The sequence below is a fragment of the Pagrus major genome, chromosome 7 (assembly GCF_040436345.1).
Source record: "Pagrus major chromosome 7, Pma_NU_1.0".
In the NCBI taxonomy this organism is placed as follows: domain Eukaryota; kingdom Metazoa; phylum Chordata; class Actinopteri; order Spariformes; family Sparidae; genus Pagrus; species Pagrus major.
Genome location: NC_133221.1, coordinates 8,394,744 through 8,407,610, shown reverse-complemented (window position 1 = coordinate 8,407,610; position 12,867 = coordinate 8,394,744). Strand labels below are relative to the sequence as shown.

At 41.7% G+C, this 12,867-nt stretch overlaps 1 protein-coding gene across 2 annotated transcripts; it reads right to left on the bottom strand.

Annotated features, from left to right (window-relative positions):
• Positions 1-2,035: 2,035 nt before the first annotated feature.
• On the bottom strand, positions 2,036-11,649 carry LOC141000186 (transcriptional regulator QRICH1-like). 2 transcript variants are annotated; one of them, XM_073470832.1, is made up of 12 exons: positions 11,432-11,649; positions 10,455-10,744; positions 10,273-10,368; positions 9,096-9,236; positions 8,234-9,010; positions 7,954-8,131; positions 7,669-7,823; positions 7,454-7,568; positions 6,061-6,169; positions 5,679-5,827; positions 5,495-5,585; positions 2,036-3,654 (listed from the first exon to the last, which is right to left on the bottom strand). In XM_073470832.1, the coding sequence occupies exons 2-12, from the start codon at positions 10,707-10,709 to the stop codon at positions 3,468-3,470; spliced, it is 2,253 nt and encodes a 750-aa protein (XP_073326933.1). In that variant the 5' UTR covers positions 10,710-10,744; positions 11,432-11,649; the 3' UTR covers positions 2,036-3,467. The 2 variants fall into 2 exon arrangements, with proteins under 2 accessions (XP_073326933.1, XP_073326932.1); XM_073470831.1 differs by having other exon boundaries at positions 3,378-3,654; positions 8,219-9,010; positions 11,432-11,521.
• Between the last annotated feature and the right edge of the window lie 1,218 nt (positions 11,650-12,867).

Below are 12,867 nucleotides of genomic sequence, written 5' to 3'. Positions count from 1 at the left end.
ACAAAGACCCATCTATCATCCCCCGTGGTCCCTTTAAAGTGCTTCTGTTGGCCTCTGTGTGCACTGACCGTACGAGTAATCAATCAAAGAAGAAGCCCTTGTTGTTGGGTTAAAGGAAAGTGTTTGTGTTTCAGAGAGACTGTCCAACAGACAGGATGATTACACACTACTACTACCCTTCCTGGCCGGATCAGGGCGTCCCTAAAGACGCATCACTCTGTGCCTTCACTGAGCATGTGCGGCAGGTTTTGGAAGCTACTCGCCGTCTGGGGCCAGCTGTGGTGCACTGCAGGTCTGACCTTCAGCCCATCACCTTCTAATTCAGGAAACAAAGATCCCCTTTCAGTATTAATCCTGGATCAGATGGATTAGGCAATGGGGTTTAAGGTCAATCCTCTGTTTATGTGTTTCAGTGCAGGTGTTGGGCGCTCAGGGACATTTGTGACGTTGTTGTGGCTGATGCAGCTGTGTGTGAGGGGCATCCGGCCTGATGTCCGGGCCGCTGTGGAGGATCTACGGCTACATCGAATGTGGATGGTCCAGAATCTGGTTAGTCCAGTACCGACGCTCACCTGCAGTGGTGGAGGAACTATTGTGATATTTTACTTTCGTATTAAGAAGCAATAACAAAAATACTCAACCTCTCATCAGTTGCCTTCCTTGGTTGCGTTCTCTACGCTAGACTCATAGTGTAGCGTGCCTGTGTTTGTTTTTCTTGCAGATACTTGGTTTATGAGATGTAGTTTCCCCAGTAAACGCACAGACCTCTTCAGCCTCATCCTCCGGAGCAACTCTTTGCTGCCAGTGTCTCTAGGCTAAGCAAAGCAGACAGGCTGGGTGTCCTCACTGCAGATGCAACAGCCGAAGAGGTCGGTGTGTTTACCCGGGAAACTACAGCTCACAATCTGCTATCAACTGTTTCTTGTCTCATCTGTGGTGTGATTAAACAGTAAATTTATTGTGGCCCACTGACCTCCTTAGGTTCCTCTTGTTGTCCGGCAAACATATACGCACTTAATATTTCTACGTATCTAAAAGGACCATGTTTAGAGTATTTAAATGCATACCTGTAATCCACTCACCCACTCATAAATCTGTCATCATACTCATAAACGCTGATACTGTTTGGTATGAGAAGCTTCCTCATTACCTGCTCATTCCTTTGTGTATTCAGGACCAGTACATATTTGTTCATCAGTGTCTGCTGCACTGGCTCAGTGAAAGAACCTCAGCAGGGTGAGAACACAGACATTAACTCCCAATGAGCACCAACACGCACCATATTCAATTTCTGCACAGGCAGCGTATTATTATTCATTGTAAAGTATGATGACATTTTAATTAGGTGTCTTCTCTTTCATGGCAGCCCACAAACTCAAGGAGCCAGTTCAAACGCTAACCACCGCACACAGGGTCGATCCCACAGCTCCTCAGCACGGGAGCACCGAGGAGGGAGAAGGAGACAACACCATCGTAGAGCGTCAGAGCAACCACAGAACTCGGTGCAGCAGATGTTACACCCTGGGAACATACTGAGGAGGCTACTGCCTTCCTCCTCACTGTTTAATTCAGGCTCACACACTTCCTGAGCTCGCATACTGTATAGCTGAGAATACAAAAAACAAGCGAGACATTGCTCGGATATAAAAAAGCCCTTGAAGGAGGAAGGAGGAAAAAGACTGCAGAAATAATGTGGCGTGTGCTTTCTGACATCAGGCCCTGCAGGAGGAAAACTGGCCTGACAACATGCAAATAAGTGCTGGTGGAGAAAACACAGACGAAGCAGATTGTATTGTCACCAGAAGGGGAAATTAAGGAGAACCAGCCGTTCAGGTCAAACCTGTTCCTCTGCTGTGGATTACGTAGTGTGACATTCATGAGAACAATTCCACCTGTGCATGCTGTTAAATACAGAGGGTTAGGTCACATAAAACAGGAAACACTCATGTTAACCCAAACTGTCTATTTGTAAAGCTACCAAATATGTAGTCACTGTTTTTGTATGTTTGTTCTGCCTCCATTACTGATGAAATGATGCTGTGAGATGACTTTTATTAAGGTTCTTTTTCCCTTGAAAAATCATTGTGCATCATTTTATATCACACAATGCAGGCTATCAATACTTAAAGGATAGGTTCAGCTAAAAAGGAAAAATAAGCCTTATCTACTCAACCTCATGCTGATGGAGAGTCAGGGGAAGTTTCTTTCAGTTGTTCACCATCTACCTCAGTTGTTTAGGAGAATGCCGCAGCACTGTTTTGCTGTGAAGCTCCAGAAATGTTTTGTGGACTACGAAAACTTCACCTGACTTTCCATCGGCGTGACAGTGAGTAGATAATGACAAAATTTTCCTTTTTCTGTGAACACATCCTTTAAGGATGCATGTGCAGAAAGGCAGACACATGGTATAGTGGCTGTACAAAAAAGGTCATGTTTCAAAAACACACAGGCACTGCCATTCTCCTTAGATGACTGAAACCCAATACAGTACATGAAGGAGCTATGAGTATTATACATTATAGAACATTAAGTGCTAACCCACTTTTCTTTTTTTTTTAGCGTCTTTCATCTGTCATGTAATAAACATGTATTATACAATAGATTCCTCTTCGGGGTGAGTTTTTGGGGCGGACAGAAGAGAGAAAGGAGGATCCAGCAGCAATCAGCAGCCTTTGCCCTCCATCTGCAAGTGCTAGTGGCTGCAGGTTGAGTGGCGACACTGTATTGCATTAAGTCCATGTCCTGATACGATTCAATGCTGCTGTGGGGCGCTACAGCCCAGGCAGCATTCACTAACAAGCAGGTTCAGTGGGTTCGCATGTGAACTTGGCTCACGACAGATGACAGTGGAATACAAAGAAAGAGGGAGATTTCACACAAGTTGAAATGAGCTTTTAGCCTACGTTTGGCTAACTGATGCAGTCTTAATACCACTGAGGTATATTCTATGTGAGACATAACAGTGAACAAGGCAGATGAGGGTAATGTAGAGCAACGAAGAGGGATGTCTATGAAAAGCAGCATAGCGCAGGCCAACCCCAGTGAAAATATATATGAAATATATTACAGATTAAAACAAAAGTGGGAAAGAAATTTAACAATTGTTCCAGACTATTGGTGAGGAAAACCAACAGTTAAAATAACATTTAAATTAGAGTTCAGGTCCAATAAAATGATTAGACACTACATCCTTTGGCCAAAAAAACAAAAACAAAGAAAGGAACAGGTGGTAAGGTTGACGGATTGCCTCAATAAGACAAATTATCATCTGTACTGGCTGTATGTGTATGTACAGTCTTTGTGTGTAAGATATGCTGACACATAATGAATATAAACATATACATGCCACCCTTAAAGACCACAAGAGGGTGTGAGAGAATAGAAAACTACTGATAATGAGCAATCAAAAGGCTGGGTGAAGAGAAAGAGGAAGAGTCTAGTCCATTTATTGTTCTCCTCCGGTCCCACTAGTGCACGCTCTCCGACATGTTAATGGCTTCCTGGATTTCGCGGATGACGAGGATGCGGGCGAGCATCTGTTCCAGCTGTTCTTTTGGGATTGGTTGGGTTGAATACCAGATGGGGCTGTTGGGAGCCACCACGGGCTCTGGAGTCAGGTAGAAGGTGTCATTGCGACCTTTAGCGCTCTGCGGACTGAAACAGAACACAGTGTGAGCACATTTGCAGGATATCAATTTAACAGTTTTAGCTTGTCTCTGCAAACTGTAATGTTATTAAAGCAGCTAAAAAAGAGCCTTGGAGCAGCCTGTGGAAACCGCAAAAAAAAAGTTGCCGTGTAATACAAACAGTCTACAGAGCAGCTTCTTTCCTCAGGTGTAAAGCCCAGTTCAGATCAAAGATTCCCAACAAGACAAGTTAAAACTTGCTGCTACTTTCGGAAATTCTGCCAGTTTACACCACTTTGACAAGATGCTGTATCATTTCCATTACAAAGACTCTCTGTACTTCTGTTCCAACTGCCGTCTTTTGAATGAAGGAATTATAATTTTTATTTCGGTTGACATAATGCATTATAAGAAACAAAAATTATTTCACACAAATTTCTCAGTCAATGACCGAAAAAGGAAAAAGGTTGAATTTTTCCTATCCTAGACTACCAGAACATCAGCAGTACCAAAGAAAGAAAAAAACATCTTACTTTAAACTGTGATCTTTAATTATTTAACATTTTAATAATTTTATAACTAGAGCCTGAACGATATGCAATTTTGGGGGCCGATTGAGGATATCGATACTTTGCAGAAAGTGAAAGTGGCAGTGACATTATCAGTTTAGCAAGAAATTGAAATTTGAAGGCTTGCGTCATGACTGTTCCTTAAACAAACTGATGTGGTGGTTTTCTCTTTCCTCTGTCCAAAATTTGGCTATTTTGTCGACTGTTTCTGACTGACTTGATCAACCAACTTTGCTACAAAGCATTGATTGGCTATTCAACAGATGACAAACCTTGCATTTAAAACCAGCCACTGGTGACTTGACAAGGTGAGTCGCAGCGACACCATCAGCTGGTGTCAGTGGAGCAGAGACAGGCCAGTTCACATGGCTGCAACTTTTCTCTGCAACCATCAAAAACAGTTTCATCTTGTTGTGAATTTTTGGTCTGAACTGGGTTTAAGACCCAAGATCAGCACAAAAAATTGTTTTGATGTTACGATCCAAATATGTCTGAATCCCACCCGATGCCAAGCATTACAAATAACTATAACTATGAGGAAGCAGCCAATCTTTTTTTCCATTTTTATAGAAGGATCAGAATAAAATTGATAGTTTCATTTCCATTTAAAAAAAAAACCTGTAGTACTTTTAAATACTTTTTCTGCCAGGGAGAAGAATAATGGGAAAGAGTGTTTTCATATTAAATTTATGGTCATATAATGCCAGAATGAACAAAGTTGCCTTGAAGGAAAATTCAGTTTTTACAATCTGGCTGTTATTCTTTCAGTGTAGGCCAACCCTCTCTTGGTCATATTGACACAAAAGCGGCAATTTACTGTTACGTTAACTATCCATTTAACTGCTGATCATAATACTGTCCAATAAACATTTAAATGGTATTTGGCTACATTTTATATACGACACTTTGACATGCAGACTTGAATAGTGCTCACATGGCCGACCAGTTTCCCTTTGTAGCCTTTGTGTCACTATTCACAAGTTGTGAAGGACACTGACATTTTTATAGGCAGCGAAGGCCAAAGAATATATTTGCTCTCATTCTCTGAAATATAAAGAGACATGAAAATATAAAAATCAAGAGTTATCCTCTGTGACATCCATGTTTTTGCCAGTTGCCTGGCAACAGTGTTCTTGCAAGTTTAACCACTCAGTTCAATATGTACTCTACAACCAATGTCAATAACATAAACACAACAGTTTGATTTACAGGTAGCAGCAGCACCTTTTTTACCAATTTTTTTTACCAGTCGTTTCTGACAAATGTTAAAATTTCCTATGTGTCATGTTTTATACTTACCATTTGAAGAGGTAGAAATCATAGAGCTTGATGGGGCATCGCAGCGGGTTCTCTGGATCCTCCAGCTGCTCTGAGTACATGTCATCTGTGACTGAATACAGACAAACATACAAAAAGTTAACTAACCTTAAAGAAATAGGGTTTCCTCTCAAGACACCACATCACAATTCAGCTACACTCTTACCTTTCTGTCCGATGAACCTCTCCGTTGACTTTAGGTATCGGATACTGGTGCTCTTGTCTTTGGGGTTGTTGGGACTCTTTCTGGTGTGTCTCAACACCTTAGAAAAGGCCACTTTTAGATGCTGATCCACTGTCTTCAGGTGGAAATACCTGTTGAGAAAATATGCAGTACATACATTGACTGATTTCGGCCAGTGGGAGGTGACTGGCTACCATATGAGGACAGAAGGGAAATACAGAATAAGTATACATTTTTATTTTGCCATTATGTGGTATGAAATTATGTGTTTTCTAGATTAAATTTGCTCTTACGCACAGAGGTACACAACAGACGATATTGTTGCATGTCAACAAAGAAATCAGTCATGTGCTATGCCACTCACTTGGTGTTGAAGAACATTAGCGTTGTGAGCAGCGTTGAGGGAGAATGAGCTCCCAGCTGTTTACATTCCCACAGCATCTCCTCCGTCACATGGCTGGGGATAACGTAACCTGGTAGGCGAGGTAAGGAGCAGATTAAGAAAATATGGCATGTTAATAAAATCATCACTTAATATATAATGAATGACAACTGCTATCACAAAAATATTCTGCGATGCCACACAAATCTTTGTAGTTCTAGTAGGAGAGCTACTGTCTGGCTAGTTGAATATCATTTAAAAAGTCCCCATAATAATAATAATCCCCATAATCTAAATCTAAGCAACCATTAGTCCCATCACCAAAACTCAAAAGACTGGAACCTTCTGTCACTCCTAAATTGAAAAACCCATCTTCAAATTCAGTAATGTTTATAAACACAGGAATAATAAAAGGTCTTTAATTTCAATCGTGATACGCTACAAAACAGAAAATACTTTTTTTTCAAAAATGTCACACTCTTAAAAGCAAAGCTTAAATTTTTTTAATTAGGTATTTTACATTTTGCTCAGAACATAACCACAGTTATGCAAACAACTAAATAATAGTCATTAGCTTTAATTACTATCTACTAGCAATTCACGATCATTCAAGATTATATATAGTCACGATTTTGATTCTAAAAATTGAGCAAAATGAACTTTCGACAGTCAAAATCAGAAGCAGGATCTGCGATTCTCCCCGTTTTTTTTCTCAACCCCTGCCTACTTGCGTGTTTCCAAAGAAGAAAAGAAAAAGAAAAAACACTTCAAAGACGACACAGCTAGCATACAGGTAGCCTGCAGCTGCACTTCCAGACAATTATCCCGTGCACAGGAAGAAGTTGAACTGTCTAGCATAGAAGGTAACTTGGGTTTATTTTCTTTTTCAGTGATCCTTTATTGATTTGTCTAGGGAGAGGGTTTACTCTGGGCAGATTTGAGAAACCGAACTTTGTAACAAACTGAATTTCTATCTTTTGTTGTTTAGTGTTGAATGCCTGAAGGACAGATTTTTTTGTCCAATCCTACAATCTTTATTTTCGGTGAATATTATTTGAACTTACCCAATGCTAAAAGCCCAAGGATAAAGTCAAGTTGTTTTTGTAAAATTCCCCTTTTAGAATTTGCAAATGTAAATGGCAGTTGCAAGGGCATAAATCAATATTCATATGCAATATTCTAACAATGGCATAGCCGTCAGTGCTTTTAGAAAATCAAATTGAATTATGACCTTTAAATAAAAAAACAAAACAAATCATGGATTTTGAGAATAGTGGTGGGTCTGTGTGTTTACTACTGTGCACTATATCTGAGAGTTAATACAATCATGACGTTGATTACAGAGGAACATGCATTGCAGGTTTTTTGTACACACCTAGCGGATGAATAGATGGTCTCCACGGATCCAAGATCTGGTGCAGACTGTGAGCGAAGCGAGTGTAGTACTGATCTGAGAAAACGTCATCCACACGACCGTTATCAAACAGATACTGCAAAGAAAATTGGATAAAGATAAAGGCGGTCAAACCAGTGTTTCCACATTAAATGGGTGCTGAGCAGAGTGTGCTTTTGCTTTCAAAGTGAACATACCTTTTGTATGCACAGAAATACATAATAGAGAACATCCGCCTCATAAGACTCCCCTTCTAGCCCCCTAGCCTCTGTCGTCATCAAAGAGAGACCCATGCAGAGCTCCGCTACTGCACATGACACCAGGTCCTCCTGGAAACGCAGTGCCTGGCGTCCTAAAACACACACAAATCAGTGGTTTGGGTTGATAGATGAAAACAGAGATGAGACGAGACGATGGCAAAACACATGTGCATCAACAACAAAATATCGTTTTCACATTATAATAAACATTATTGTACTTACGGCCAATCGGTGCCAGCTTATTTTTATCTGATTTTTCTAACTCTGTGTTTTTCCTCTGAGCCCAAAGCCGCCACACGTCCAGCCCCTCCTCTGGCTTCAGAGTGGCGGGTAGCAGCAGCTCCTGCACCTGCACTTGCTGCTGACCATGGCCATCTACCTCTGCTACCACTGTCTGACCCTACGCAGACGCAAACACACCAAACAGTTAACATCATGTACTCAAGAAATAAATATTTATATGTATATCAAGTCTTAAATAGCTCACCATCTGTGTTAGTACCTGGAGCTGCTGTGCGTCTTGCCCCGACAGCCCTTGTGTGTGTAGCACCTGCTGCTGTGGATCCCAGATAAGAGACTGTGTAGCGTTGGAGTAGCCCTGTACTGCCACTGGGATGTGGATGTTTCCATTCATCAGCTGGGCAGGGAACAGTGTGTTTGCAGCCAGTGTGTGCACCACCTCTTCTTGGCCACCCATTCCTCCAGAGCTCGTAATGCTGGAAACGGCCTGCGCTGTCTGACTCTGGCTGGCAGGGATTTTCAGCTTGTCATTTTCAACAGTAACTTGTGTTGGCATTGTAGTCATTGTTGTAGTGTTTGTCCCAGCAACCTGCACTGTTCCATAGGCCTCCTGGGGGATGGCGATGTGTGTGACCTGCTCACGTCCACCGGAACCAGCGGGAGCAGAGTAGACAGGGATTGTCCAGGTCTCCCCTGTGGGACTGGTGATAGTGCCTGTAGCGCTGTAAAGGTGGGAGCTGTCCACAGTTAGGAGGTCTGGCCGCAGAGACACGTAACTCTGTTGCTGGCCCTGTCCCTGAGGGATAGCCAGGACGGTGGCTACTTGCTGACCAGGCAGGGCGTAGGACACAGTGATGGGCATGTCCACTTTGCGCTTCTTTGCTGGCTGGAGGACACCTGCTCCTTGTGACGTGGCGACGGTGGTTCCCAGCACCCTCCTCTCAGCGTTATCCTGCTGCTGGGTGGGAGAGAGGGCACCCACTGTCTGGATTTGGATCTGTTGACCTCCTGCAACAGCTGCCACCAACTGAGCTTGAAGCTAAAACAGATGGGAGAGAGATAACTTCAAACTCTGACTGGTGACAACATTTGGAATTATGCCATGATGGTGTGCTCATGTATACCTGTTGGTGCTGCTCCTCTGTGAGCTCCCCAGGCTGAATGAGCTGTGCAGTGGTCACACCTTGAAGCTGTTGATGGGAGCCAGAGGGCACTTGAAGGACCTGACCCAGCATCTGACCTTGCTGCTGGCCCTGAATCTGCACCTGAAAATAGAGATATGGAGAAATAGAGAGATATTAGATGGACCTAGGACTAAATGGAACAGGGTGGAGATGCACATTATGGATTTTTTTAACCAATACCAATAATTACATGCTTCTCATGGCTGTTACCAACAAGATAACAGGTAATTTCACGTTTTAGTATTTTACAAAAGAAGTGTCTAACGTTTAGTTTATGCTCGATTGAGGGTGAGTAAGGCTGAGGTATAGTCGACAAAGATGAATGATTAATTATGCCACGCTGCCCTACAAAGGCTAACCGCAGTAACTACACCAACAATGAAGAAGAGAATGTTTTTTTTGACTGTCCAGTTGTATGCATTACAGGTACAGCAATGGGTATTCACTTATGAAATACATACTCTTACGGCAATTTTCATGGCTTAAATTTCGCAACCAATTTTTTTTATCTATGACCCGAAAAATATTGCATTCTGCTTTTGTATTACTTTAAACAGATATACATGTAGTGCAGAGCCAAACTCCAGTAACTACAATCTTTCTTCTTGTCTTTTTCCTGTAAAAATCCAAATCTAATTTTTTACTTATTACATTTTTATTACATACTTATTATTATTTATTTATTTACTTGTTTGCATGGTTAAAAAGTTGAAATAGTAATAGCATAATTCAAGCAACCCTCTAGTATTACTTTGTATTATTTTGTATTATTGATTTTTAACCTATCAAAATTGCTAGATGGATTTAGGTTCATTGTAAAATGTATGTAAACCTATTTTAAGAATTAAATATATGCTCTAATACAATACGATTTATTTCCCGTCTCAGAAATAAATACCCAGAAAATCTAGGTTAATAAACATTAAAATGGTCATAATACTTGGTGTATAGATTACAGGTTGAAGTTATATGAAGCATGACTTAGCACGAACAGTGTGCAATGTCATTTTTCCGAATTGTGCTGAAATTAGCTATGATACAGGTTTTACAGACACTGAAGCTTATCGTGCATCTCTCCAACAGGATTAAATGATAAACACAATAACACGGTACAAACCTGCACTATCTGTTGCTCTGTATTCTGCTGTACAGACTGCTGCTGAGACGTGGCCTCCTGTATCTGTTGCTGCTGTGGCTGGACCTGCACTTGAACCTGCATCACAAGACAGAGTCTGTCAGAGAGCTTCACTTCAATGACAGAGCTCTTTAACAGATTCACCATTTAGCGTGTTGATTTACCGGACAAGCCAGCTCCAACAACGACCCTGCCACCTCCGTGCTGTCCGTGTAGATGCAGTTAGCCTCTTGTTGGTAGACCATAGTGGTGGTGGTAGTCGTCGTATCTGCGCTTTGCTGGCTGAACTCCTGCAGGGCATCTGGACCCTTGCTGGCCAAGGACTCAAGGAACTCCTTCATGCGATGCTGAGGGATGCTCCGAGCCTTCTGCCTCACAAGCTCCTCATAGGAGCCTGTACCATCCAGGGAGTTATTCATGGCTGCTGACAGTGTCTTCTTCTATGGAGGAGGATCTAAAGAAAAGCAGAATTCATATAAGATTCTTTTAAATAAGTTGCAGGTTTATGTACTTTCTTTATCTGTATGAGCAAAGACTGACCATGAAGCAGATTTCAGTAAGGCTGCTCGTTAAATAATATAAAGGACAAAAAACGCTGCGCTGACATCAGCTTGAACATTACACTGTTTACAAACTGACTCCGGATCACTGTCCGGTAGCAACACAGACAGATGGAGATGGTAATAGGAAAGGGTTAATTCTAGCAGAGTGGGTACGAGCAGGGACAAAAGCGCGGCCACTTTCCAAATCCGATGCAGTATTCACAGCAGCGACGGGTGCTGCTGCATAACGAAAACACACAACTTCTGTACAACAATTGAGTAACGATCGCCTGCATGGCACAGTGTCTCTACAACAGCCAATCTAGCAGCTGATTACACAACAAGCTAGGTTAGCCAGGTACACGGCTAACTAGCCGCGTGTTGTTTGCAAATAAGACCCAGGCACAGTTGTGTTTGGGAAAAGTGTAATTACGCCATCATGCACACAAACAACAACGTATTAGCTACGTAAGGGGCGCATGGACAATAAGCAAGAGAAACTGGGTTGGCTCTCTCTTGTCTGAAACGTTACACCGACTACATTTTTTTTCTGTTATCACCAAAGCTAGCAGGCTAACATTGGTGGGCGCGTTAGCTACCTCTCTTCCTCAACCGGGCCGAGGGTCGAGCCGCCCACAACCGCTTCTCTACCCTCGAAACGTCGCTCCTCTTCCAACGAGCGGGGAAGCGAAGTGCTACTGACGTGTCTCTGTGACTTGTTTATCCTTTATTTTTCCGGATTTTTGTTAGATGGCTAGCTGTAGCTTTTCTTTTTTCTCAACCACTCATATTTCGCTGGGCGCCATCTTACAACAGTACCTCCAGACCAATAAGCAAGCGATTTGTAACTCCGGCGTGCTCTCGCGGTATTTCCGCCGCACGGTATCGCGATAACTGACGCTCATAGGGTAGTCTGTTAAAGGCGACACGCGCAGGCTGAGCACCCGACGAGATCAGGTAGATGTCAGTCCACCTTAAAACCCTGTTATGCCAGACAGACGCTCCTAGTGGTTCACTGGCTTCTGAATCTTTTAAGGTGGTCCCACAGAGATACGCTGAATATTTGGGTGGTGCTCAGGGAGCTGTGGGCAGCTGAGGGTTAATTCCCACGCACTACACTTCAGCGTGGTCTGTATTTCCCACACTGCTTTCTGTTTGGACCAAATACCTGCCTCAGTTTTCACTTAAACTTTATTTTGCTCATTGGAAAAACGTAGGAGGATACACCTTTTCCTTTTGAAGAGTAATACCAAGCAGGTAAAAGCCATTTTGCAACCTTTAAGATGTCTTTTCTTTTCTGTTCCTCTACATTCAATACTTGTGGTTTATGCACATACGCATGCCATATTTTTTGACTTGCAGCAGTGTTAGGTCCAATATTATTCTTATTATTCTAATGTAGAAATGTACCTAATTGCCGACACAGCCATAGAAACTAGTACTGCGAAATATGTTGATATAACATAATATAAGCCTGGGATGATCTGTTTTGTTGTTTTTATAACATGATATTAAAGGTGCACTATGTAGTTTTGGCATTTTAATGAAGAGAAAGATTGTCATTGACTGATTTTTTCATGCCTAAACAAACTATATTAATTTTCATGACTGAATAAACTGAATAAACAAACTGACCTTAAAGAACAACACAATTTCAGACTGTTTTGTTTTTATTTGGCGGACCCTGCCACCTCTCTAGCTCCAAACATTATTCTGGGGACCTTATTTTCCTCTGAGAGCAGCTTGTTTTTTCAGTTATGGAAAAAATTTATATTTCTGAGTTTGTATTATTACCCCCGATATATTGTATTATTATAATATTAAAATTCTGACTTTGAATTTCTTCTCCAAAACTACAAAGTGCTACTTTAATCAATCTTTGAGGTAACATTACTGTCACAAGTGACAAGTGCCTACTCTTGCCTAAAACTTATTAGACTTTTCATTTCCGTTGGGTGTCAAATATCTTTTTCAGAATCTCTTTAAAAGTTACATAGTGTTGCTTCAATAAAACAAAAGCTTTTAAAAAAAACTA